The sequence below is a fragment of the Rhea pennata genome, chromosome 2, assembly GCF_028389875.1.
Source record: "Rhea pennata isolate bPtePen1 chromosome 2, bPtePen1.pri, whole genome shotgun sequence".
In the NCBI taxonomy this organism is placed as follows: Eukaryota; Metazoa; Chordata; class Aves; order Rheiformes; family Rheidae; genus Rhea; species Rhea pennata.
The window spans coordinates 48,749,391-48,776,768 of NC_084664.1; the positions used below are offsets into that span (position 1 = coordinate 48,749,391).

The following is a 27,378-nucleotide window of genomic DNA, read 5'->3' on the forward strand; positions in this document are numbered from 1 at the left end:
TGTTTTGAAGTTTCACCTTTTTTAGTTATGCACATTATGAAGATAAATCAGAACTGCATCCCACGCTTCAATTAGGCTGACCTTACCAAAAAAAAAAAAAATCCTATTTTCAAATACAGCATGAAAGCAAACCCATCATGCTCTAATAGCAACTAAAGATAGCGCTTCACTCAATATCACTTAAGGCTTCTAGACCTCAACAGCCAAACCTTACTTCAGTAATCGATTCTTTCACCATAAATACTTAACATTACTCTAATGCAGGAAACTCTTAGATGTCAGCCTCTAAATACTGTAATAAAAAAAAACACATACTGTACTGCACAGCAATGCATTTGCAGAACTCAAGACATCAAAGTGGTCGAGTGAGATATAGGAAATATGTTATTATATGTACACAGCCCCAACTGTGTGTTAGGTAACAGCACTAACAGCAAGTTTCAGTGCACCAGAGATTCCAGATTTTCTAGGTGAGCAGGTGCTCTAGTTTTAGATCTACAATAAATATTACTCCTTGGGCAGAAAGAGCTCAAGGAACTGGAATATTTCCCATGGAGTAATAGTTATTGTAGGGAGGAAAAAGGGATTATAATCCCAGGTTAAATACAATAAGAAGTATAATGGAAATATTTTTTAAAGAGACTAAAGTATACCTTATTAATAAATATTTCCAGTTATACTTTACTCATATAAGATGGCAAATGATTTACTACATAAATTGTGCCCTCCTCAGCCAAAAGGCCTGACTTCGTCATGACAGGCACTTAGATTAAGTAGAAAAAAAAGATGCATTGCAAGTCTTTCTAGAAATATTGCCCAAACCCAGAGACCTTCGTGTATATATATAAAAAAGACAAACACACACAGCACTTTTAAACCTGACAGCCAGAAGGCAGTGTGTTTACATCTAATAGCTACTAATGACTGATCTGTACTTTCTCAGAACGTGTAAGTGTAACAATAGGAGATAGGAGTTAAATTTCAAACGCAGCTAGTGTCAAAAGCTCACATGATAGTCAGAAGGCTATGGTATCAGCAAGCATAAGGTCTTCAGCACTCAAGCAAGAAGAAAAAAATAATTTCTAGTCAGCAAAACAACAATCAAGTTTGTCAAAGCTGTCTGCAGAACAGAGAATCAGTTTTCATGGATTAACTGGAGTGGTTAGTTTCATTACCATCTACTAGCTCATTAACTATTTGCAATAGTGACAGAAGTTTTAGTTAGTTACCTTTCTTAGGTAGCTTCAGAAAGAAAGTACAATAGTGACTTAGACAACAAAACTAAGCATAGCAGTTCACAGGTTAATAATTTTCTTCAGTGTTGGTATAACACAAGAAATTACAATGGTAGCATAGATGCTAGGCACTAGTATTTTTATTGGTATCATTTGAGCTTGACTGATGACACTGTCATCAAAATGCAAAGATTTTGCATCACTATTTTTGATAATATGAAACACAGCAAGACGTTTCATTCAGAGCCAGAACCTACAGTTGTATACAGAAGGAGATCCTGGAGAACAGAACTAAAAATCAGTGAAGCTCCAGTCAGGGCCACTGGATCGTCTAGAACAGGCGCAGTTAAAAATCTGACCTTTTCATAGCTGAGAAGAAATCAGTTAAAACAAAACAAAAAACTATTACCACTAAAACTCTGAATTGAAGTGTGGCCTAGATTTCTCTAAAGACCATTCTGCCTTGACCTTGCCAAACTAGTAAGTTTTAACTCATCAACCAAGTTACAGTCCTATCTTAAGATGTTTGGTAGGAAGTCTGCAGGCATTACCACAACTTTTTGCAGTAACAGAAAAAGAAAACTCTGAACAGAAAACAACTTTATTTTCAAGTTTATCAAGAGCTTTATATTAAATTATTCTTAACACAACCTTGTTCTAGAAAGGTCAAAGCCTACTTTTCAGCTAAGATTAAAGTTTAACTGAGTCAATTCTTTACTACCCTGTATCTAAAAGGGAGTTCTTTTATCTTAAAAAAAAGAATCTGTAAGGGCTGCATATTGCTTACTACAAGTCACACAACCACTATGCTCTCACAACTCACCTTTTTTCCTCTCTGCAGGCAAAAAGATCACAAGTTCAGCTTAAAGAAAGACAGACATGGTTTAAGTGACAAGAAAAAAAAATGTTCTGCCAAATAAGCAAGAATCTCTCAGTCACCACTGATTATCTTTAGTAGTACTCAGTTACCTCCAATGTCTGTGTACCCTTACACAACTACTAATCAAAATAAGGAAAGAAGCCCAATGACTGTTAAATAGATAACAGCATTACAGCAAACTGTTTATACAAATATCTAAAGAGAAATCTGTGTTTGCTCTGAATCCAAAACCAAGTGTCAAATGAAATTTAACACAGCACTAGTTACAGTCAAATCAGGCTTAAAAACCACTCTCAGATGCTTCTGCCTCAAAATGGCATCAGTAAGTCAATTACAGTTTCACGCTAGTATTTGGAGGTGAAAAACACAGGAACACCTTCAGGACATGCAAGGACATTTCACCTTTGCATTAAAATAACTATGAACAACATGAAGAACTTCATGCTTAGAGTAATCTTTTTTTGCAGGAGTTCAAACCATCTACTGTGAGGGCTTACAAGAGAAATGTCTTTTCAGTTTTAACCTAGTATTGTTTTGGTTATGTAATTTCTTTTGCTGTATAAAATGCACCAAGCAATATCTGGGATATGCAAGTTCAAAGAATTCAGTTCTCTTCCAAAACCTTGTTTTTATTAAAAAAAAAAAAAAAAAAAAAAAAAAGTTAGAAGAGGGACATGCTAGGCACTATGCAAGAGAGTCCCACAAGTTATTTACATTAATGAAATCTGAGCAACTGGCATCAAAATTACTACAAAACACTGTTAGGCAAAGATCCTTAAAAGCCTTCTGCTGGCAAGTAGCACTGCAACATACAAAGCAGTTTTCAAAGCTTTACTCTAAGCATCACTACTTGATTTTCTAAGAAAGCTAGCTATAAAAAGCCCAAACGGAGCCGAGGGTTCCCCCCTCCCCCGCAGAGCGCCACTTCCTCTTCCCAGACACAGCGGTTACATCAAGACTTTGAGGGCAGAGAAGCCAACGCTGCAGCAACACAACTCTCCCGCCCGGACGCGGCCGGCAGCGCGGAGAAACTGCGCCCATTTTGTACGCGCAAAAATGGAAACCGAGGCAGACGCGGCAGAAGCGCTCCTAGCCGGACCCACGCCGCAAGACGAAAGCGTGGACGGGGTCGGAACTGCACCCACCCACCCACCCGCTGCCGCCGGGCCGGTACCGAGAGGCGCCGCTCCAACGGCCGCCGCCTCCCCTCAGGCCGAGCCGGCAGCGGCAGGTGACAGAGCCGCCCCCTTCCCCCCCCCCTTCCCCGTGGGTCACTCACAGCTTGAGGCTCGCGTAGGCCGCCGCTGCCGCCGCTCCTGCCGCCGCCGCGGCCGCCATCTGTCCCCCTGCGGCTGCCTCCAGCCGCCGCCGGCGCCGCCGCCGCTCCGCGTCTCTCTCGCCCGCTCCGACCCGGCCGCTCCCCCCCCTGCCGGACTGACGCGCCCCCCTGGTCCGGCCTCGAGAGACGGCACCCCGCACAGGACAAACCTCCTCGAGCACATGAAGCGCGAGCGATCGCGACAAGGCCGGGCACCGCCTATAGAGGAGGGGGAAAGGGCCTGGGCTGACTTACCGGCTCCGCCATTGGCTGGGCGCCCGCGCTCGGACCCCGCCCCCAAGGCGCCGCGGAGCACCAGGGCGCGGCGCAACCCGGCCCGGGAGGGGAGGGGACTTCAAACGAAGCCGAAGGGGATTGGCCAGCGCGGAGAGGGGAGGGGAGAAAGGAGGGGCGGTAAGCCCCGCCCCCAAAGGACCTGCCTGACGGGAGAGTTGGCGGGGAGCTTCGAGCAGACGTTGGATTGGCCGCCCTCTAACTGGCCCCGCCTCCGGCCCCGCCTCCAGCCCCGCCCCCGCACGAGTGCGCGGCGGCCAGAGAGAGGCAGTAAAGAGAATGCGGGAAAAGAACGATTCTCGAGCAGGGCCAGTGGCGCAATGGATAACGCGTCTGACTACGGATCAGAAGATTCTAGGTTCGACTCCTGGCTGGCTCGGCCGCTCACTTTTTCCTTTCCTTCCCTCTCGCTTCCAGAGTCCAACTCAATAGCGTTGCCTGTATCTCCTTCAGCATCCCCCGCGACCTGGCAGCACCTTCCACACCCTTTTCACACTCACAGTCCACCCTGCCGCCATGCCCTCTGCACCAGCCTCCCTCACAACGGGGTCCATCAGGGCAAAAGCCTCAAGAGGCCGCTCCGATCCCGAGGGTTGCAGAGGACTGCACGAGCTTGCGCTCTTCTCCCACTGCACCCCAGTTACTGGGTTCCTTTTGAGGTCCTTCAGGGTACGCTGGGGGTTTCTGCTGGTGACAACCACAGAATTTCATGAGACGGATGGATTCAAGGACTAGCCACAACTGCCCCAAATTTTCCCCAGGCTCACCTGCCAGGCCATGATGTGCACTGCTCTCCACAGCTGTGAGCAGCCGGGGAAGGGGCTGCTGCAGCAGAACTCATCTCTACCCATGCCTGAGTGGCCCCAGCACCCTGCTGCTGCCCCATCCTGCTCCCATCCTTGGCGTGGGCAGGCAGGTGCTGAGGGGTGGGAGCAGCCCCCCTTCCTGGCCCCACAGACCTGGTTTCACCCCATCTTTCTGCAAGCCCAGATCTCTCTCCAGATATCTCTCCCCAATTTTTTGCAGTTTATTGCGTCCTTGGCACCATCCCACCCTGAGCTTGGCTGCCTGGGGAGAGGAGTGCTGGCCTCTGCCAGCTCATGCCTTTGGCTTGTTCCAGTTTGCTCCATAGGACATAGGGAAGAAAAAGAGATGCTCATTACCCATCACTCTTCCCCTGTTCGTCCCCACCACACTGGGACTGGAGCAACAGGAACTGAGCAGCTATTTCTATCCTCTGCTGAAGATTCAAGTGCTAACCGCCCTCCTAGGGCAGATGCTGGACAAGGCAAACTGGCTGGCAGCTCAGTATTGCAGCACTTGTGCTTGCAGCCAGCATTGCATAACAAAAGGTACAGAGATTTTGCAAAGGCTTCAGGGCAGGGCTTAAACAAAATTTTTGACCTGAACGAGGGGGGGCGTGGAACAGCTCTAAAGTGCAATTAAAGGTAATCCTGTAGAGAGTTTTTTGCTTCATTTGAGTTGGTAACTTGGTGGTTCATGCTGCTGTGGTGCTGCTCAGCCAATCCCACCGGCAGTGCCCAGAAAATGTCCCCGTACAACATCGTCCCCCTGCTGACATCGCTGCCCCGGGGCCCTCGGCAGCAGGTCTGAGGCACTGCTGCTGGGGGCTTGCCTGCACCTCCGGGAAGGCTGTGTCCCAAGGGCGGTAAGGATGCTGCGGATGCCTGAAGTAGTAATCATCACTGCTTGACGAAAGACTTTACACTCGGAGCTGCTTTTCTGTATTGTCTTTAATCATAGCAATCACAACAGGCCAGGCGCGTTGCCGTCGCTGCAGGCCATCACTCTTTATAAATATTTAACAGCACAGGAGAAAAGAGGGTTGAATTCACATGTGGCTAAGGTTTGTTACACTTCTAAAAAATTCTAAAATACTCTCTTCTGGAGTCGAGTTTTCAAGGGAACAACAACGAATTAGTACCATTGAGTATTGCTAGCCAGGCTCTGGGGGGGCTGTCTGGATGCAGGAAGCCACAGCTGGCGGGTGCGTGCGCGCCCGAGTGGCCCGGCAGCGCAGACCTGCTGCGCTGGGCACAAGGATCAGGGTCGGCACCGCTTGCAAACGGCAGCCTGGTTATCCGTTCACCCGGGCGCTGGCACTGCGGGCGACACCGGCGCTGCGGGGCACCTGTATTGCCTGCCTTCGCATGACTCCACCTTACGTGTATTCACGTGGGCGTAATTCCTTCCCGCCCTTCGTCCTGCCTTAGCAGGCCAAAGTGAACGAACTTCTGGCTGCCCTGTAAGCAAGCAGGGCGAGGGGGTTTATGAACTTCTGGCTGCCTTGTAAGCAAGCAGGGTGAGGGGGTTTATTGCTGAAGAACCCTAAATTTGCTTCGCTTCAGAAACAGTGAGTGGCTCTGGGGTGGGTCTCACCGCAGGAAGAGGTTGACCCTATTGGCTTCATGAAGCAGACACATACCACTGTAGAGCTAGAACCGACGAGCAGCAAGATGCAGGAACAGAAAAGAAAAATAAACTCATTGCTCTGCAATGAGAGAAGCAAAATCCCTCTGGTCTTCACTCAGTGACTCGGTCCTAAAGCAAACGGAGAAGAGACATGTATTTGACCATATCTCTTCCCAAGCCACCAGTGCTGACTTCAGAGAGGTTTCACAACCACAGAGCCAGACCACTGTCAGCCAGGGTGGACTTTTTCTCACTTTCATTCACCAAATACATCTAAAACTACTTTGTGTCAGCACAGTAGCATCTCAGTGGCAGAGAAAGCAGCTCAGGCACATGCAGCATGTGCCACACATCTACAGTTACCTGCCCTCTTTGCCCTAAAACCACTGTATTTTTTTAAACTGTATCATTGCTTCCCTATGTACCCCCAGTGTTTTAGCGTGTAAATTTTTTTGTTGAACAAGAAGTCATCAGCCTGTTTTAGTGATGATTTCATGGCAACTATTACACTACAGCAGATTTATCCACAAATATATCTTGTCTGTAATAAAACCAACTCTGATCTTGATCCAGCACTGACTTATGCACATATTTACTTTTGTCTATGTGCACAGCTCTATTGGCTTCAATGGGCTACTCATGCACTTCAAGTGAAGTGCAGAGGGTCCTTCATGTGATTTTCTTAGCAACAGGAGCAATGTAAAACTGCCACTAAATCAACCAACAGCAGGCTATTATTCAGGTAATGTGGAGTATCAGGTCAATATGTTTAAGCAAAGATGTATGTGAAAATTTTCTATAAGCAAGAACCCAATTTTGCTGTTGCTGAAACTAGAAAGTGACAAAATTTCCAGCGAAGTGTTGAATTGCAAAACAGGGACTAAATTTGTTAAATTAAGAAGAAAGAGACTCCAATTCTCCCCCAGTGCTGTGAACTCATTGGAGAGGCAGAGGTCTCACCAGCTATTAGAAACAGAGCCAAAAGGCAGTAAATACTGAAATTGAATACTGATGTCAAATATTTGCCTGATGCTAAAAATCAGCACAAGGAAAAAGGATAGGAAAATATTTACTCTCTTTCTTGACAGCTAAAGAGACCCCTGTCATTCAAACAGCTAACCCAAAACACACAAACTCTTACCAGTTTAGCTTCTCCCTTTCAAGTCTGTCGTAACTAACCTGATGAAACTCCAGTTTCCAGACCCAGGAGCTATTCACTTTGTTAAAAAAAAAAAAAATTAAACACTGAAAGACTGGGAGAACATTTTAAAAGCGCCCAAATGACTGAGACGCTGAAGAGCCGTAAGACCCTTGGCTCATCAAACACTCCTCCCCTAGGTGTTTTTAAAAGCTACTCTCTGTGTTTAACATCAAAGCAGTTTTGTGAAAACATTTTGACCCCAGTCACTTCATATACTTGAAAATACACAAAAATATCTGCTTCTTGTATAGCTGGAGTTTCTTCTTGCTTTTAAGCAAAAATCTCTATCGAAATGAGCTCCCATATTCTAAGCAATAGAAATTTAACAGCACGATCTGAGCCAAAAATATCTATTAAAATCTGGTTCCTAAAAGCAAGCTTCAGGAAAATCATTTCAGTAACTATTTGCACATGAGTTACTAATTACCACCACAGTGGGACTTCTAAGCATCCCTTACCCTAAAACAACTCAAATGAGGAAGCTGGTTTAGGAATTAAAGACTAGACTAACTTTCCAGAGCTGCTGGCAGTTTTTTCATATCTCAATAAATAAAAGACTACAAGGTTCATGTGAATAGCAGAAAGCAACCTATATAAACCAGATGATGGGTAGAATTTGACACACGTTTTCTGAAATTCTTCTGTAGAAGTGCCTTTAAACTGGAACTGTTCTGAATTGACCAGTTAAGCCTTCTTCTTACTCTCTGGCCAAAATGAGCACAGCAGAAAGCCCAGCGAAGTCTCTGAAGCCGAACATGAGAAGGGCTGGCTCTGGCTTGACACTTCACAGCGCAGGGAAGCGGGAGCGGGCTCACTCGCAGCCTTGCACATTCCCCTTCATAGTCACCTCTGCATTTGTCAGGGAGTAAGTCAGTTAGGGACAGAAAACAGACATCAGATATTAAAGCAGATGAGAAGCCACCTTCTGCAAAGGACAAGAATAATTGAGTTAATTGAGTTTAAATTAATTCAAACTCCCAAAGATAAAAGCTGGCAAGGCAACATATAGGTGAACAAAGCAGTATATGCTTTTGCTTCAAAACCGTGAACTCAGACACTCCATTTTCAAGCACTCCACACTGTCATTTCTCGCTCTTCATAACTATACCAAAAGGAGAGCATTCGTACTTAATAATTTATCCAGGACATCAAAACCAAAAGTAGGACAGCCTTTCATTTCCTCAGTGCTAGGGAATACAGGATGGCTGATGGGAGTAATAAGACACCGTGTGAAAACACAGGCCAAATTTTCCATTCATTCAAAGGAGTCTCCTGCAAGACAGCTCTGAGCAAACTGGCCAGTTGAGGCTTTCCACAAAGGAAGAATTTCAGCTTCCCACTCCTCTTTCCTGCTTATTTGGGTGGGGGGAGTCTCTAAGACTGAGTAGTTTAAACCCCCAATGTTTAAAGCTGGTATCTAGAGATTAAGCAGTGCTGTACTCGGATGCCACCGGAATGTTTTCCATGTGTAATCGTAAACTATTAGCAGTAGAGCATTTCTCCTTTAGCCCTGTTGTTGATCCTACATCAGACGTCGCCCTAAAGCAATGGAGATCTTCTGTCTTAAAAGAGTATCAGTCCTGTTAGTGTTTTCCGATATTCCCCAAATGAAGGCCAGAACACATGTTCATACAGGGTGCTCTCAAAAGAGCTAGCAAAAGCTTTAGCCACATAGTAGCCCACCTCTCAAGGACACAGCAACCCACTAAGCCTGGTGTTTCAGGCTCACTTCCAGAAGCCACTTTCATATTTTACTCAGGTGCCGTCTTTGCTGACAAAGAAAGTTCATTGAGGAACCAAGAACTAGCTGAATTATTTACTAGGTAACATTCAGCTGGTGTTATTTCCCACAGCAGTACTTGAGACAGTCCTAAGATCACAATCAGGTCTTCAACCCCTCTTGGGCCTAGCTGCAGATGCAGGAGACGAGCGTGAGGTCCTCACTCACGTGGCAGGCTGAGATGAGTGAGCTCAGCACCTTGCACAACCGGTCTTGTGTATTTTGTTACACCTGACTCACGTTGCCTAGATATAGCAGCCATTACATGCTGTATCAGCTCCCATCCTTTTGCTATTCATCATATGGAGGCCCAATTAAAGGCTACAGGGAGTGCACACATTTAGGGTCAATTCTACTGCCCCTGACGTCGTGAGTAAAATCCTCCATAGCTACACATGCCTCAGAGCCCTGTATACTGCAGGATATTCCCCTCCGTGTGACTGTTAACTCTTGTTCCTCAGGAGTGTTTCACGAGGTTGCAAGTCACAGGTAGAAGCGGCATTTCAGAGCCGAGCTACACCACAGTCAAGTTTTGCCCATTTGGCCTCATGCCAGCGTTGCCATCTCGAAAAGCAGCAGAAACAGGGGCAGAGGCGCTCACAGATGGAGGCGGCAGCTGATCATCTGCTGACCCGACCAAACTGCACGCCAAAACCACTGAACTTAGGAGTCCTGAGCAGTTTTAGGCCAAAGCAGGGTGCTCGCATTTCAGTCCCGACAAGCTGATGCAGACATGCAGAAGGGTGCTGGCAGGCCACTGCCCTCTCCCATTCGAAAGCAGATGCTTGTGCCTCCGTTCACGCCTTAGCATAACAGCTTGTCCCGCACAGAAGAGAGAGCTGTGACATTTATTCGTGCCACAAGAGACAGTCTGCTTGCTGCACCTCGCACTTGCAGTAAGGAGAGGGCAAAAGGTTTGCTGAGGTGGCTGGAAATCCCGTTAGTTTGGCAAGGAAAAGGCAAGCTACTGTTTATTGGGTCAAAATGCCTTATCACAACAGATGTAAAAAATAAGGCTGAGTCTGAGCCGCATTCCAGCCGAGAGAGGCTGAAGCAATCCACAAGGGCACGCTTTGTGAGACGTCTCTATCCTGTAACGGGTGCCAAGTGAAAAAAAAAAGAGAGAGAGTATAGAGAAGTACTGCCCATACTGGTCTTTAACCATGCGTCAGACTTTACTACTTCACAGTAAATAACATCGCAAGTCTATCATTTAGCCCCAAAGGACTGTTTTGAGAATTAAAAGTACTCCAGGTGAGTACCAAAATCCGTAAGATGGAATTTGACCACATGGTATGAAGTTCAGTCATGTCTCCAGCTACATTCATAATACGGGGAAAGAAGTTTAGTTGAACCATGGTGGGTACTCACATTATGCTCATTTCTGGTGTGTAAATGCCACTGCTCAACTAATTTACTGTAGTTCCCTCACTAAAAAGATCTTCAAGAACATTATTCAGTCCATTATCCATCAGAACTGAACTGAAATTCTTGGCATGGACACAAGAGCATTTTAACTATTTTTCCAGAAAATATGTGCTGAAAAGAGTAGGTAAGACCTCATATTGCATCTGAGACTTTAAAATAAGAGCTTTTTCTTAAACAAAAACTTGGTACCTGCATAAGAGGGTCTGCATACCATTGGTACAGAGCAAGAACTGCAGGTACATCTACCACATATGTAACACACTGCGGGAGCAGATTTCTCTGACTGTAAAGCAAGGGGCTTCGAAGTGGGATATAATCTGCCTTTCTGCTTTCCTCAACAGAACAGAAGGGCCAAACTCCCCAACCCTTTGCTCAGATAAGCTGTTACTGTTCACATGAGCAAATCTGTTTAAACCGATGACTGGACTCATTTGAGTACGGGTGGTGGGGCTGGGCTCTAAGTCCCTGTATAAAAAGCCTTCATGATGATCTCGAGTTTGTTCCCAGAACTCTAAATAAGCACTGTTACGAAATGGCTTTTGCTGGAAACACTCTGGAAAGGAGTGGCCAGGCTGGGGATTGAGTTATGGGGATAAACTGGGAAAAGCGCAGGCAAATGTCTGTGTGCAGAGAGCTTTTTTCCCAAAGTGATTCTGCAAGCAACAACAAGAATGAATTTCCCCAGTGTTTACACTTCTAGCATCCAGGCCTTTCCAAATGTAATCCACTATTTAGACTTCAATACAGCAGACAGGCCCCTGCATATCATGCTGACACACAAGCCCAGGCCCAGAGTCACCACAGTAGCTTAGCCTAGCTTGTTCCATTTTTTTGTTCTGTTTGAAATGGGAGATCAGCCTCCAGCAGCCAGTCAGCATGCCCGGTTTTTGCTTGGAGAGTTGGTGCCTTTTAAAGCCAGGCTGGTATCAAAGTTCTGTGAATTAAGCAGAAGGCCCAAACAGGCTATTTTGAACAGAGCTCTTTCTTTTCTTTTCCTAAAGAATTAAAGAGAGAGAGAGAGATTGCCTAAGAATTGGTATTAATAAGTTGATTTCCTGGGGGGAATTTGATGAAAGGTGCTTGTTGGAAAACACTTAGACTGAAGGAATGTTCCCAGCAGGCAGGCAGGCCAGCCTCTGGCTTTTTAATTGTGAATAGCATGATCTGAGTTCATAGACATGACAGCAAGTTGTGCTTTTACTGAAGAATCTTTCAAAATGAACCAAAAGGAACCTCCAGAGAGCAGAGAAAGGCACGTAAGAGTAAACTGATCATTCTGGATAACATGCCACATTCTTGGTCAAGTAGGCATAGTTTGATACAGCTGGAACTCAAAAGCATATAAACTCTGAGAATCCAGCAAAAAGCTCTTCTATCCTTTTACAGGTAAACTGTTGATTGGAGGAAAAACATGCACAAGAAATCAACTGAAGTGGAGGAGAGGGAGATCATGTAACAAGTCTTCTGTCCAGACTTTCAGAAATTGGCCATGCTGGCTAGTAGTGATGCTGGTACCGAGCTGCTGGGGTTGTGCCGTCCTCTATGTGTTTCAGATGACAGGAGTGACAAAGCAAATGTTCATCTAGTGGGTAACAGCGATGTCCGTCTTCATCATTGAGTTCCATTCCACAGTCCTGCAAAGAGAGGCCACATGAATTATTAGAATATGGCTTTACCTTCCAGCGTCATCTGAGGTCTGGTTCCCAGGAGGATGATTCTGTGACAAGGAGAGAAGACACCTAGCCAACAGCTCTTTCCTAGTAAGTCCTGAGTGCTTGTACTTGTCATGAGAAGGAAAGCATCTGTCATAGACATTTTGAAAGGCAGCCTTGTATGAATTTGTTTTAAGTAGTTTTCATTAGTAAGTATCATGGTGAGTTGCATTCCCATGTATTTTAAATGTGTTCGTGTTTTACTTTCAGGTAGAGTTCACCACTTCATATTAAATTAATTGCACTTGAAATTGGCCTGTTGAGGCGAGCACAACAATGGAAGACATCTATTTATTTTAACTTACAGGACAGAAATATGAAGGCTCTCTGGAAAACCCTGCATAGAGACCAACTGAATGCTTAAAAGTTGGTATTTCTTGGGATTTTTTTCTGCAGACATAACCTTCCCCTTCTCCTGCCCACACATAAGTTTCCATTAGAGTGAAGGAAAGTTACGCCAGATGGGATCAGTCATCACCTTAGCATTTTTCAACAATCTGACTTGGAAATCAGATACATTAATGTGATCTGGAGCTCAAGGTTTCTAAAAGGTGGCAATAGAACCTTATTAATTCACCACATTTCTTTCATTAACAAACAAACTGCCAAGTTTTAAAAGCAGTAACTAATTTTTGCCCATAATGTTACGGACAGTAAATGAAATCACACTTTAGACACCCTCTGGAAAAACCTTTTTCCTCAAACTGGAAATTTCTCAGGCATTGGTAACAGGCAGTAAGGATCTCATAATGCAAACTCTGAATTGCTCAGCTATTGCCATTGGGCACAAGAGGATTTACTTTCATTTCTAAAATAACACTAGTTATGGTTATTAAGTGCCCACTCCTTTAGAAAGCTGCTGACTTACCTCGCAGTGGTAACACTCCACATGGTAATCCTTGTCCATGGACACAACCCGAATAGTCTCATCAGACCCCTGTGAGCATGCAAGCACAAGAGAAATTACAAAGTCAGAGGATTACAGGAGGATCAGACTCTGTAGATTGCTTCCTGCAATAATATGAATGTAGAACAAATGCATTCGGGCTGCTGGCTGGAAACCACAAATAAATCCTGCCACCTGCAGTTATTTTTACAGTAAAGCTTCAACATCGATTGAGTGCAAACATCCTCTACAATTTAACATCAGAAATGTAAAATTCTCTCCAGCTGCATCTATCCCAGATTACTCATTAATGATTTGGTAATTTCAATACATAGATTTTTCAGAATTTTAAATTGCTTTTGCGAAAGATGCATCTCTTCCAAGTACTAAAATGAGCCAGTCACAGGGGGTCACAAAAGGTCACTCATGAGCTTTTATTGCCATGATGGAAAGGTATTCCAACATAATATTAAAAGCAGCACAATGGTACAGGAGATGAAGAAAAGTAGCCTGGTTCAGTGGGAATAAGCTGCATTACCGAGCAAAGGAAGGGTCACATGTCCAGGTCAGTATACAGCACTAGGCCAAAAGTTTGGAATCTGGAGGAAACTGTCATTTTTCCTCAACCACAAAGATATATGTCTTGACACAGGGCCAAGCAGGAAGAAGAGCAAGACCTTAGAAACAATGCTCCTCCCCCACAGGGAGTAAGAAATAAAAGGCTCTAACCTCAGAGGGCAGAATGGGAAGTCCACACGCTGCACATTTTGGAGCTAAAACTCTAGAAAAGCAATGAGAAATAGAAGGTAAGTTACAGATCAATGTTAAAGAAAAAGCTTGTACTTGGTGATAAAATGAAAAGCTGCATCTGTAAATAACTTATCTACAGGAAAACTTTTCATTCCCAAAACACAGTTTTTTTTTCAGGATTGATCAAACATCACCATATTTGTCTCAAATTAGTCATCTGGGTGTTACTTGAGGGGAAATAAAGGAACAGGGGCATACACACAGGGACAGATGGACTAAGGAAATCAGACTGAAAAAAACAGATTCTAGGGCTGCTTTGATGATTCTTAATTCACCAGTGCAATAGCATTCTATTTACAAATGAGTATTATATTTGATCCATGACTAATTGCTGTTTGCATATTCCTGTGAGTGACACAGAACTGACTACTAGTCAATAAGCCCAAAGCTTAATGAATAGGTCCTGCACCAGTCTTGAAAAGAGCTCTCTATGTCACTATAAACCTATAAAAGACCTGTTTTTCCGACATAATTAATACTTAGCATAGATTGTTAGTCAGGCAAAAATAGATTTTATATTGAAGTAGTCCCAGAAAAAGAAAATCACTGTAAAATTCTTGGCAGCTTGGCAACTAAGCAAAAATGACTTAGTGATTTAGAAGACAGAATAGAGAGAAACTGAGCAGGACTGTCCCTCCAAAAAACACATTAAAAGAATTGATTAACTGGTTCCCTGCACTGGGATAGGATCATGCTGAGAGAAAACAGTAATACTGTACTGTAAGCACTTAAGACTCCATAAGGTTTTTTAATATAAAAAGAAAAATATGGTATAATTGATACATATTATGTTACAAGGAAATGTGTATCCTTTCAGAACAATGCTGACACACAAATGGAATTAAAATTTTAGCACAATACAAAACAGGGAGTGCTTGAGCAACATTTCAATACTCTGCCTGCTCAGAAAATGGGGCAAGGAGCACAGCAAGCTAAATAGACACTCAACATGTACACAGCTCTAATATCTTAACTACCAGCTAGGAGTACAGCCCTGTTATTTTCCTGTGAAAAGCCGAAGTGATTTTTAAGTGGATTTATCGGTTGTTTAATTTAGAGCTGGATAAAAATTTTGCTTTGTATTCAGCAGTGATTTCTAATAGCATTCTTGGCTCTTTAGAAGTCTCAAAAGCAACTCATACTGATTTCAGAAGGGATTCACAATCTTTAGTTCAGAGTGGCCTAATTTCTTACCTCACTAAACACTTTACAAACACTATTTGACTATCTTAGTTTCCCTGTGAGGCCAGCGAACACTATCACCAATTTGCAGAAGGGGTATCTGAAGCCTGGGGATAAGATAAGATTTCTTCATAGTTACACAGGAAACTGATGGCATGGCAAGGAGAGACATCAGGAATTTCTAGGGTCTAGTGCCATCCTCAGACTTCTGGCTTCTTGTCCTGTCTCTGTTTTAATAATCCATACATTGTAATTATCTGAAACATTAAAGTAGAGGCTTGTTGATTGGATCCACTCTGCTGTTTATTTTGTCCTTACTTGTGGTAATCCCTGACACAGTAGATTTTGTTTTCAGCATCTACAGTGAATGGCACACCATCCAGACACTCGTTGCAGACCACACATCGGAAGCAGCCTGGATGATATGATTTCCCTAGAGCCTGCAGGATCTGCAATAAACCAAAAGACAGCAAAAGAATGCATGAAGGGGCATTAAAGGTGAAAATAATATACTCACAGTATTACATCAGACAGTGCTGCACAGTTGTCAGCAGTGCTGTGCCTTTTTTCAGGCACCTTGTCTAAAGAATGAGTTAACAGGGATACAAAGCACAGCTGAAATCAATCCACAACACCTGGTTCCAAAGAACAGGTTTTTTAGCATGGGTAAGACAACAATTTACAGAGACTCAGACAAGGTATTTAGCATTACAAAGGACAGAAGTGATGAAATTTAAGGGGGAAGCTAACAGGTGGAGATTACTTAGCATAATCAGAAAACAAGACATACCACACCAACAAGAAGAAATACATCTTTACGTTCTCCATGAGATGTTGAAACAAGTATTTTTGCTAGGTTTCCATAACTTCTTAGATTTCCAGGCACTTTGTGCTCAGTAGCCTGGCTTTCTAATTAACATAGACTACAGCAATTGTATTGAACTCAACAATTGTAATTCACTGCTAGCTTTGGACGAGCAAGTAACAGGTGGAATTACATGGCCTGTTAGCCTTGTGATCAGACTTCTGAGTATGGAATAACTTTTCCAATTTTAATGCTTTCTAGCATAACCAGGCAAGCTAAGATAATTAACAGTAAGCATTAGAAAACCTTGGATGGTGTGTGGTGAACTGATCACCTAGAAATTCATTACTTATTTGCCTCAGCCATAGTTCTACAACATCAACTCCACGATTATGAATTTGTCTCCCTCAGAATGAGTCACATCTGAATATTGCCTGATGCTGGAAAAAGGCCCAGATGACCCTTTGAGATGTGACCCACTCAGTGCAAACCTTGAACATGTACCTGTTGTAGGCTAATGAGAATTGCCTGCTTTAGCAGGACGTGCACAGATCTGTTGAGCAGTTTTCAAGGATTTGGACAGATCTGAGCTCAAATCACATACTCTGTGTCAAACCCATTCCCCAGAATATCAGTCCAGGGCCTGTCAGCACACACAAAAAGCAACAACAAGGCAGTAATTTCATTTATGAGCTACATGAGAACCCACACCTTGACTAGATGGAAGACAGGCTCAGCAATGGAGCACCACTGCCCCACAAGTAAGGAAGTACTGCAGAACCACTTTTGAGCAGGAAGTACAGTCAGAATTATGAATGTATGGTCCAGGGAATCCCAAGAGGGGAAGAAGGAGCTGAAGGCTCTGCTTTTCAGCTTGCACCAAAAACAGGAAGAGCAAGGGCTCTGTACCACACAGCTGGGTGCTAGCTTCACTTCCTTGCAAGGCTGAACAAGTGGCTTAGTGGATTTTCGTTCTCCCACCAATCTCACACTAGGCAGACTAACATGAAAACAGTTAGTATTCAATATTAATATATTTTGCTTTTGATGCATTCTTCTAAAAAGCTGGGGGAACTTTTTTTCCTAACACAATTATCACTTACCATGTCCATTATCAAGTGGCCACAAATGAAACACCTGTCAGCTGACTGCTGGAAGCCAGAATACTGCAAGGATAAGAAAGAATTGGCTTAAAATTTCACAAGGCTACTAAAACATAAGCAACAGCGCATTGTGGGGAATTACTTGTTTGGTCTTTTTCCTGTTCTCTTTGCACAAACAAGTGCAGTCCCAAATTTAAATACAATTAATTATATAAATAAGTATCATAAGCACACATGCAAATAAGGCATTTACTGGTAAGACTTGCATGTTTATTTGATCATATTAGTCTACAAGCCATGAACTTGTGTTTATCACGTATTTGTATATGTAGGCCTGAAAAGCCAAATTCTACCTTTAGTTACACTGTTATAGGTCTACTGAAACTTCTGAGGTTGGGGTACTGTCCCAGCTCTCATCTGGTTTGGCCTAGATCACCTTCTGGTTGCTGTTGCTAAGATCTAATGATGAGGAACTGACTGCCATGTATGCAGTACATCTCAGGCACAGCACATAATCTGTCCAATGTTTCAAATTCCATCTGAATGGTGGAAATACAAACTGGAAAAATGAAATACTTTAGATGTATTTAATGAGATGTTTCCATTTTCAGCCCGTGCAGAATATACTGGCAAGAAAAAGAAGATAATTGACTTCTCTCTGATATAAATCACTAGACCGCCTCTGTAAATGAGCAACTGTTTAAGTCTCAATGAAGTCTTAGTCTGCGAGAGCTCTGTGGGGGCTACACAGCATTTTGCAATTTTTGTAAAATCAGGGTAGTTACGAGTTTCTCCACTGGCAAAGGAGAGGATTGAGGGGTTGCTCCACACTCAGGTTCAATCACAAAAAACCCACTGAGGGCAATGGAAAGAAATCCACAAAGGTGCTCAAGCAAAAAGAAGTAACTGGAAAGAGAAATTCACTCGATCTTCTCTAGCCATTCATCATGCTCTTACTTCCATGGCATTTCTACAGAGATTCATTTTGAAGGAGCCACCACACATGGTTACAATTTCAAGTACAAGCTCTGTACTGCAAAACCATGGCTTCTCACTGTGCTATTTCCACTACCACATGTGGGCAGCCACCAGATCACAGAGCCAGCCAACTTTCCAAGTCTGATATGTTGGTTAACAGAGGATATGAAGAGCCAGGGAATTGTCCTAGAAGCACGTGAAACATGGGCAAAGCTGTGGGAGCCATGCTGTCAAAGGCACAAGGGTCAGCTGTGTGCTCACCAGGAAATCTTCTTCGCAGAACACCTTTCCATTGACAAAATAAAAGGCTTTTCCTCTCAGCTTCCGACCTAAGGAAAAAAACACAAGGAGAAGAAAAAGGTCAGTAAAGAGTAGGAAAAAAAATGAGCAAAAACTGGCTGCTGGAAATGCCTTAGGACACACATCACTTATCATGCAGCAAAACAGCATCACAAATAACTGAGGTGATTCACAACAAGGACATCAAAGCACCAGTCGGATGACTGAAGACCAGCATCCACCTCAAGCACAGGCCTTCCCAACTTCCAGCATGTTTTCTAACACAGACAGTCCTCAGTGACTGCTGAGGGCTGATTGCTGGATCCTAACAAGAGTCTCACCTCTGGGTAGCGAGGTGGTAGGCTGACATACCTGGATCACCTCCTAGCACATTTAGCACAGCATGAAATAACCTCACAAGAGCAGGCCCAGCAGTAACTGCAGGCATCCTGCTGAGCGAAGAAAAGATGTGCAGAGGATAATCCACACTAGCTCTTGTTGCTTAAAAATGTCATACTAGTGCTGTACCACTGAAAGGTGCTTTGCCTACTGCCAGCAGCTACCAGATGAGATATATAAGATATTATCATTCTTATTATCTGATACGTTTTGAGAAAAGCTTGGGGCTGGAGCACTGAACATGCTGTTCTCTGTTCTGCACCAGCACATTCATTATTGTGCCAACAAGGTTTAAAAGTCTGAATGTGCTTTGTGGGTTTTTTCAAATCAGTATGTCCTAACAAAGATAAGATGACACAAGAAACAGCTTTACATATGAGGAAGATTTATATTTATAATGGTCTTTGTATTTATGCCTCACATTTACTCTCCGTTTCCAGTTTGACGTAACTACTGCAACATGTGCTTACACTGTCTCTGCTTCTTCTAAACGTCCTTCTATCCTTCTGGAAAAAGGCTACGATTTGTTTATTTATAAAATAATGCTTCTACTGCTTCACAACCCACTTGCCCTGTTAAACCAAGGTTTTGAAACCACTGCCTAACACCGCAGTGGACGAACTGCTGTGCTCCACTAAGAAACCCCCAGGCACGTGCCCCGGGCTGGCCAGCAACGAGGGGCAGCACTGCAGTCCAGGCACAGCACCAGGACATGCCATGGGCTGGTCTCCGGGACCTGTCAGGGACCTTGGGAAGAAAGTCTGAACCTGGACACCCGACACTTGATACACTGCACATGGTAAATATTGTTTAAAAAAAAATTACCAGCAGTGCTGGATTATAAATAGGAAAGACACAAGTGACAGGTTTGCAGCTCACAGCTGGGTGTTTTATGGCATTTATCTACTTGGTAGCCTTCAACGAACAATCACGTTGGTTGGGAAGATTTAAGAAAAGGAAGAAGCCAAGTAAAGCCAATTCAGTAAGTGAAAATCTGTATCATCTCATGTGTACACCAGAGGGCACTCTCAGGCTAGATAACAACACATGCTGCTTCTTGGGGAAATGAAAGACTCCAAAGAAGCTCAAAAGTTTTAGCAGTAAATTCAGTCAGACAACATTTCACCACTAGTCCGTAAGGCTCAATCTAATTCTTACCCATCAGGGCAAGCAAAGAATGTGCTAGTATGTATTTCTTGAAAAATAAGCCCTGGTTTGTATACACATCAATTTCTTGGATAAGCTGTACATGTTACTCAGCTGAGCATTTACTGGACTACATATGAGTCAGAGCATCACTCTAGTGTGCTCCATTTCCCTTTTAATCTCCAGTGGGGATAACTGCATGACCGTTAGGTGACAGATGATCTAAATGCAGCAAGCTACCATGGCTAGACTGCAGCCCAGTCTTTTCAATAAGGTCAAATAGTTTCAGCTGGTCTGTCATCTGAAAACAGACATTGGTCTGGAGAAAAACATGAGAAACCAAAGCATCACAGTGTAGCAGCCCACTGCTTACTGCTCCTCAGCACATTTGACATACATTCTTGCATACAGACCCAGATTTCTATTTTGGATCCATGGAGAACTTGCCACAGCCACCTTCAAACCCAGCAGTAGGGACACCACACATATACACACCAGTGATATCACAGCAGGGTGAAGGATGCCCCAGCTCCATCACCCACCACCCGTCACTTACCATCACCCCAGCCCTCCTTCCCCCCCTCAACCTTGGCATGTCTCCATGGACGCTGGGAGCATCGTAACTGTGGGAGCATGGCACCTTCGGCCTCATGTCCCACCTACCAGTGCTACCAGCAGCCCTTTCAGGGCGTTCTCAGCGAGGTACAGATCCTGCCAGGCAAAAGTACCCAAGGAACAACGTACACCAGGGATACAGGTTTCCACTCTTTCACAAACCTAACCAAAGCACAACCAATGCGACAGGCAAGCAAGGGCTACACGATGGTCTTTCTGTACGCAGGCAGGCACCCCAGATAGCAGAAGAAAATGTAATTTGCCCTACGCACGTATTTTAGTGTTTGCCTCCAGGAGGATACGTGTTTTAGGCTAAACCATTCTGCCCTGATTTATCTCACACTGATATTCCATCAAGGTTACTGACATCAAAACACAGCCCTGAGCCCAAAATAATAATAATAATAAATCTAATCTCGGACTTGTTAGCTTTGTGGCCAAATAATCCAAGGTGCGTGTTCACACAATAAACCTTCCTGCCTTTCCATACAGATAAGCCTGATGTGCTGCAGCATTAGCGGGGAGCTCAGGTCTCTGGGGAGGGAAAGCGCGACTCCGGACAGGGGGATTTGCAAAGCCATTGTCGAGGTTACCACGAGGCCTGAGGCCGCAAGCAACAATCATGCAAATCTCCCACTGATTTATATGCAGCACTGGGATTTGGCGCTATTAAAAATGAAGAAATGAAACATCAAATTTTTATTTTAAGCTACAAGGTAACACGTGCTCTAGTTCAGTTAAATATCCAGCTGCTCAAGTGACTTTCCATCTCTATGCGATGTTCCTCCACAAAAATAAGCCAGCAACGGTGAGGAAAAAACACATGCACCATAAAAATTAGGACTTTTTTTTTTTCCCCAGACAAAGGCCCTGACCGGTGTGTGAGCAGTACCCGTGAGACCCCCCCCAGCCAGCAGAGGGGGTCAGGCTTGGAGGGTTGCCACCAAGCCATTTTTCTACAGTGACCAAAAGAACCACTTAAGAGGTGTCCTACACCAGGTATATTTTTAACCCCCTGACATTAGCAGGTCAAGATTGATTGCAACAGCCCTTCAGAAGACTGTCACAGCTAGCACTCTGTGCCTGGGGTTTTGCTGTAAGCTCCTTTAGCAGGAGGATAAACCCCTTTAAAAAAGGATTTATAATTTGGCTGTTGATTTCATGGGGGCACATGAAGAAGAGGTGCTAACACCAAGAATACTTCGAGGAGGGAAGGGGGGAATGATTTAATTATTTTCTTTAGGGAACAGGTGGTCATTTTGATTACTTTTAGCTCTACACCTCTCTGCGACTTTTTTTTCTTAAAGCATTTGGCAGAAACATAAAAGGAAATTTGTCAGAAAAATGAGTAACCCAGTGGCACTGCGGAAAAGCCCATGCAGCTGCTGAGGGAACAGAGCCCAGATCAGGGAATAGTGCCTGCAAACAAAGCAGATTTCTCTGTTTGCCCCTCTCAGCCTCTCCCTCCCCACACGTGGAAGGATTTCTTGAGGTAAGGAAACATCTCATCAAGCACATGGGAAACCAAGATACAGGAAAAGTTCACTTCCCCGTGGCTGAACTGGGGACTGTCCCAGTGGAGCTGGGGAACGGATGTTCTGGCTACGTCCACACCAGTAAAACAAACAAGGCTGGGATTGCTTCACAGCGCCGAGGAGAGCAGCGTGGCAATGGCTCGGGTCCCTCCCAGGACGGCGCAGCCTCGTCCGTACCGCCTACCGGAATCAGCTCCCGGCTTGCGTTATCTCCCAAACCAGGCACTGCCTGGGAGATGCTAGCCAGCACAGCAAAAACCGTGCGAGTAAATGAGGAACACGAATGTGTGCGGGACGGTGCCTGAGCCCCTGAGCCAGCCCCGCTTTGTTGGCTAGCGCCGAGGTAGCCACCGGCCCCTACTCCGCGGCCAACGCACCGGGCCGGCCTCTGACCCGCCAACTTGCGTTTGTGCGTGCAAAGGCGAGGCTCTGGGGACCAAAACGCGTGCTTATTTCCCAGGCTCATCAGAAACGGAGAGATCTAACAGCAGAAACCGGTGCTATTTACTTTTTACAAATTTGACCTCCACTTCTCAGAAAGCGACGTTTTTCTTTTCCAGTGTCACTAGCCAGCAGGTCCTGTGCTGGAAGCCACTAAGTAGTGAGAACTCTACACGCGCTTTAAATTAAACACGTCTCCCTCACAGTGACACTTCCGAGCCTGGGCCGCCCCGGCTGGCACAGATCTCGTCTGGGCACAGACACGCTGTCATAGCTTCACCAACGGAAAGCATCGGGAACTCGGACTATATCTCAGGAATCCCAGATTGATCACTACTTAGTTCAAACATGCATCACTGAGGTGACTGCAGAGATGACACCCTTTGATAAATCTAGGAATACTAATGAATGACTTGCCACTTTCAGGACTGACTGCTCTAACATGTCTTAAAATGCTAACTCCTGACCATATTTTACTTTCCCTTCACTCTGAACTTAGCTAATCTCTTATCTGCAAAAATTCAGACAATTAAAATTCTTTGGCATTTCCACCCTATCATCTTCACTTGCTGTTACAAGATTTCATGCTCCTTTCCCTGACAGGAGGTTTGATCCTCGTGCTTTTATGTACTGCTCATCCTTAACACGTCTGTCTAATCCATTTAGCTGTGGGACCTTCAGGATGACCTGAAGGTCATTTAAGCACCAAATTCAGAATATTTCAAGCTCAGTCAGTAGTGCCTTTGTGCTAAAATAAACGCACTTTGCCTAGCAGCTGATAATAGGCATACCACCATGCTGCGCTCCCAGGATGCTGCTGCTTTTGTCTGTATCATTTTCTCAAATGACAGCTCTCTTCTTTTGAAGTTTATATTGGAGAGAAGTTTACTAGGCACTTGCAATAGCTCAAGGAGAATGCTGGCAGCTCTGTCATTTACTTGCTGGGGAGCTGGACCAAACTTGCTCTTTTGAAGTTGTTTCTGCATTATTTACTAAAAGGAGAATGAGGCCACAAGGCCATGTTCAAAGGCAGGAGGTTACTCTCAATGCATATCACTGTGCAGGGCCATCTTCAGATCACAGCGCCCCATGGGGATGTACGACCAGGAGCTCTGCTTTGCCTCGGGGCTTGCGTGGACCCTACCTCACCTACCTAAGCGCCACAGACTTCCCTGGGGTATCTGCACAGCAGATGGGCCAGAAGTACTGCACGTAGGCAGCTGCTTCTGCCATCCCTTTTGGGCTGAGAATCCTGGGCATTAAAAAAAAAAAACAAAAAAAAAACAAAAACAACAACAAAAAAAAAACCATCAGTTCTTAGAGTAGTATCACAGCTATAAGATGAATCTGGACATGTGATTACTAATGACAGATTAAATATATACATATATATATATATGTATGTATTTCAGCTTCTGGAGTCAGGGGGATAACCTTCTCACATGGTCAGGAGACAACAGGCTGGAAACACCAACCTGCTAGGCACTAAGGATCAAATAAAGCTCCTCCTCAATGCTGGATGGCTCCACCTCAAGCTGCAGTCTTTCCCCTATCTCTTATTCTCCCCATGTAAGGCTGTAAGGAGGTTCAGATCTGAGTTCGTTCACAGCCTGTAGGCACCACAGCAGATGCAGGTCCCAGAAACCTCAAACAACCCCCCCCCCACCCTGGTCACTATACAGAACTCCCTGCTGCTTACCATTCAGCAGGACTTGAGACCAACCAGTCCTCAGCTGGCAAATGCCTTTTTGGAACATACTGACTTCACTGACCCACAGTACAGGGACCTGTTGTGCAAAGCAGCCCAAGCACAGCATCAGAGGACTCTAATTGATTTCTGGTTTCTGTCCCATTTCTGCTGTTCACCGTCGAAGGCTGGATGCAGCAGAGAATCTGATGCAGAAATGTTAACATTTCCAACCACTCTTAAACTAGGGCTGCATCAAAGAGTCACTTAGGTGTCTGAACATATCCCAAATCAGGTATATTCAGACTCTGATTAACAGGCAGATACGTCAGTTCAGATCAAAGTCTTGGTGAAACAATGGCAGAAGGATAGGGTATCTCTTAAAAGCAACTGCTCTAAGATACAGCAACTTCATTAACATGTGAATTGCTCAGTCTCTGTCACTTGGCTATAGCAGTTTTATTGTACAATTGCAAAATACCCTCCAGAGTCTCACAAAACATTCAAGGCAGTAAAAACAAAGCTCTGTGAAAGAGATCTGAGGCCAGAAAGCCCAAAGCAAGCTCTAGCTGCACCGCACATGCTACAAATGGCCAGCCGTGCTGAATAGCAAAGCAAACCACAGCTGAGGGCAGAAAGGGCTCTAAAAAGGGAACATTACAAACTCACAGGAGGCCACACCACTAAGCAACATCTCTCCTGTGCCCTGATCCCAGAAAGACTCTTGCTTTCAGGGGAAATGGGAGGTGGAGGTAAGCTTTGCTTCCCGCAAAGTGGTCTCTGCAAAATGCAGCCAGATAAGGCAAGCATAGGGAAAGTTTGAAGTTGTAATTGGAGGAGGTTGGGAAAAGGAAAACTTCAAAGCATTCCCATATTTTTTGCTGTTGCTGCCTTCCTCACAAAGAGCAGCAGAAACAAACTTTCCAAAGTGGTTAAAAATACTGCTTCTGACCCTGGCCTTAGAACTAGCTTTGAATAGAAACTACGTGAGAGATCAATTTTTAAATTTCTTCTGCTGTGGAAAGCCTCAGTGTGTCTCAAGCTAATCCCTAGAAAATTATTCATAGATATCACTTGAAAACTTTGTCAGGAAACTCCTACAATTCTTACAGCAGAATTTATCTTAAAAAAAGAAGCATTGTGAAGATCACATTAAAAAACAAACAGACCAGAAAGACTGGGTATATAGCCCCTACAGATTACAACTTTTGTTCTCATTTTGACCCGATTCTTGCGCAGCACAAAACCCATGTGCAACTGATACAATGCGTCAATACAAAACACCAGGCGTATGCATAACCCCTCACTGCTCCTGCTACCTACCACGGCAGATTTGCACCCTTCCAGCACGGATATCTACTGAGGATGCTCGGACTGTGCCAAAGCTCCTTCATCCCAGATCCCAAAGCAACCTCAAACCTGTCTTTTCCTGCCTGGCCAGGAGAGGAACAAGTAGCATCATCCTACAATGAAAGCTGCCCTGCTCTGGTGTTTTTCCACGCACAGCAACCACTTCCTGTGGCAAAGAGCGGGGATTTCTCACCAGCAAGCTGAGCGACCAAAGACAAAAAGTAAGAACAAGGCAGCAATTTAGATGGGAGCTGAAACATCCACAGATGCTTTCCTTGTCTCCAAACTGTCTGTAATGCCAGGCATGTCTGAATCTTTACTGAGATTGCTTTTGCCGAAAATACATTGTTTATTACACAGACTCTCGCATGTTAATTTTATTAAAGTGATGCTGTAGTATGATTATTAGCTAATATTCAACACTGCCCACTTTGAAGAGCTGTACATTTCTCACACGTGCAGATCAACTTAGTGGTTTTATATTCAGAGTTTGCACGAGCCAATTACAAGAAATGTGAATTCTGTCACCACTAGCTATTTTTTGCATTGAAGATAATGGCAACATACCTGTGCCTAACAGGTTGCTGAGGGGAAATTCAGTGGACAAAGCTATCTGTCCTTCTGTCTGGAATTAAGCTGCACTTGCATAATAAGGTAACCTTCTGCCATAGTGTAATTTAGCAGTGTCAACAACGACCATGGCCTTGTTTTTCTATGGGTTATCTACCAATATGGGGCATGCTTATACAACATAATTAGCCCAGAGTCACCGAAAGCTGCAGAGCTGCAAGTAGCTATGCTTTATAATCACAGCAGCAAGGCTAATTAGCCCAGCCAGAGGGCCATGCTCACAGTTATACTGCTTCGTACCTTACCTACCTTGTTTAGTAAATGACACCTGATGCCTCTAAACACCACTAGCTTGTGAAATGTAAAAAAAAAAAAAAAATAAAAATAAAATAAAATAAAATAAAAATCCTTAAGAGTAGCAAAACACAGCCAACTTGTGTTATTTCAAATCCTACCACTGGCCCCGCAGCCTGTTACCCTTACACAGACATTAAAATAAATGAGCTCTAGGGGGAAAAAAAAAGGGTAATGTAGACATATCAACAGCTGAATTCTGATATTTGGCAAGCACACAGGATTCCCACTTCTTTGCAATATAAAATCTAGTCCTTGTCTTGGATTTTCTGTTTCAGTTTAACATCTAAGCCTCCTTCATACCACCCTGCAACCAGTTCTTTCTCTCTGACTTCCTTCCTCGCCTACTGATTTCCTTCATAGTCATCTCTGACATGTTCCTTGCACTTTTTTGGCTTTCAGATTTCCTCCAAGGACCAAGTGATTCATGTACAAAAACCATATTCTCTAAAGTGCAGTGGCGGTACATCTGAAAAGGTTATTTCCCAGACAACCGACAGCAATCAGATACATGCCTGGCTGAGTGCTGGAGAAAAATGCTGAAAAGATACAGCTGGTTAGAAATACATCTATTGTAAGGTCTCCTTACTAGTGAGATAATAAATATCAACACCTTGAAATATCTGCATTTTTTTGTATTCTGAGGACACATCATAAACTAAATGAGCTCTGGTTATTTTTCAGAAAAATGAGAGTACTTGTGATTTCCTAGCAACCTAAAAGGTTAATGTGTAACAAACTATTTGTTAACTAAAAATGTTTGCCCATCAAACTGGGGAAAAAAAAAAAAAGAAGAAAAGAAAGCAAGATACCTTGAGTTTGCAGGAAAAGCTGTACGTTTTTGAGGGTTCTTTTTAAATTTACTTCCACAGGCAGATATTTTTACTGAAATGGCAGAAACAGCCCAAAGTCTCTTTTTTCCTCTCGCCCTCTACAAAAAGCTACCCTGTTTGCATG

At 44.0% G+C, this 27,378-nt stretch overlaps 2 protein-coding genes and 1 non-coding gene across 4 annotated transcripts in view; 1 reads left to right on the forward strand and 2 right to left on the reverse strand.

Annotated features, from left to right (window-relative positions):
- The window catches only part of SACM1L (SAC1 like phosphatidylinositide phosphatase), a 31,078-nt gene extending 27,545 nt beyond the window's left edge, over nt 1-3,533 (reverse strand). Inside the window, exon 1 of the mRNA XM_062569444.1 lies at nt 3,395-3,533. Within this exon, the coding sequence (XP_062425428.1) occupies nt 3,395-3,453 (59 nt within the window). The 5' untranslated portion in view covers nt 3,454-3,533. The remainder of the gene's footprint in view (nt 1-3,394) is intronic.
- A 500-nt stretch (nt 3,534-4,033) lies between these two features.
- On the forward strand, nt 4,034-4,106 carry TRNAR-ACG (transfer RNA arginine (anticodon ACG)). Its single transcript has one exon. It is a non-coding gene; the product is annotated as a tRNA-Arg (tRNA).
- A 1,357-nt stretch (nt 4,107-5,463) lies between these two features.
- LIMD1 (LIM domain containing 1) overlaps nt 5,464-27,378 on the reverse strand; it is a 40,600-nt gene continuing 18,685 nt past the window's right edge. For both annotated transcript variants that reach the window (XM_062569445.1, XM_062569447.1), the window contains 6 exons: nt 18,307-18,374; nt 17,068-17,130; nt 15,478-15,608; nt 13,897-13,948; nt 13,150-13,218; nt 5,464-12,203 (listed from right to left, as the gene is read on the reverse strand). In XM_062569445.1, coding sequence (XP_062425429.1) covers nt 12,066-12,203; nt 13,150-13,218; nt 13,897-13,948; nt 15,478-15,608; nt 17,068-17,130; nt 18,307-18,374 — 521 coding nt within the window. In that variant the 3' untranslated portion in view covers nt 5,464-12,065. The remainder of the gene's footprint in view (nt 12,204-13,149; nt 13,219-13,896; nt 13,949-15,477; nt 15,609-17,067; nt 17,131-18,306; nt 18,375-27,378) is intronic.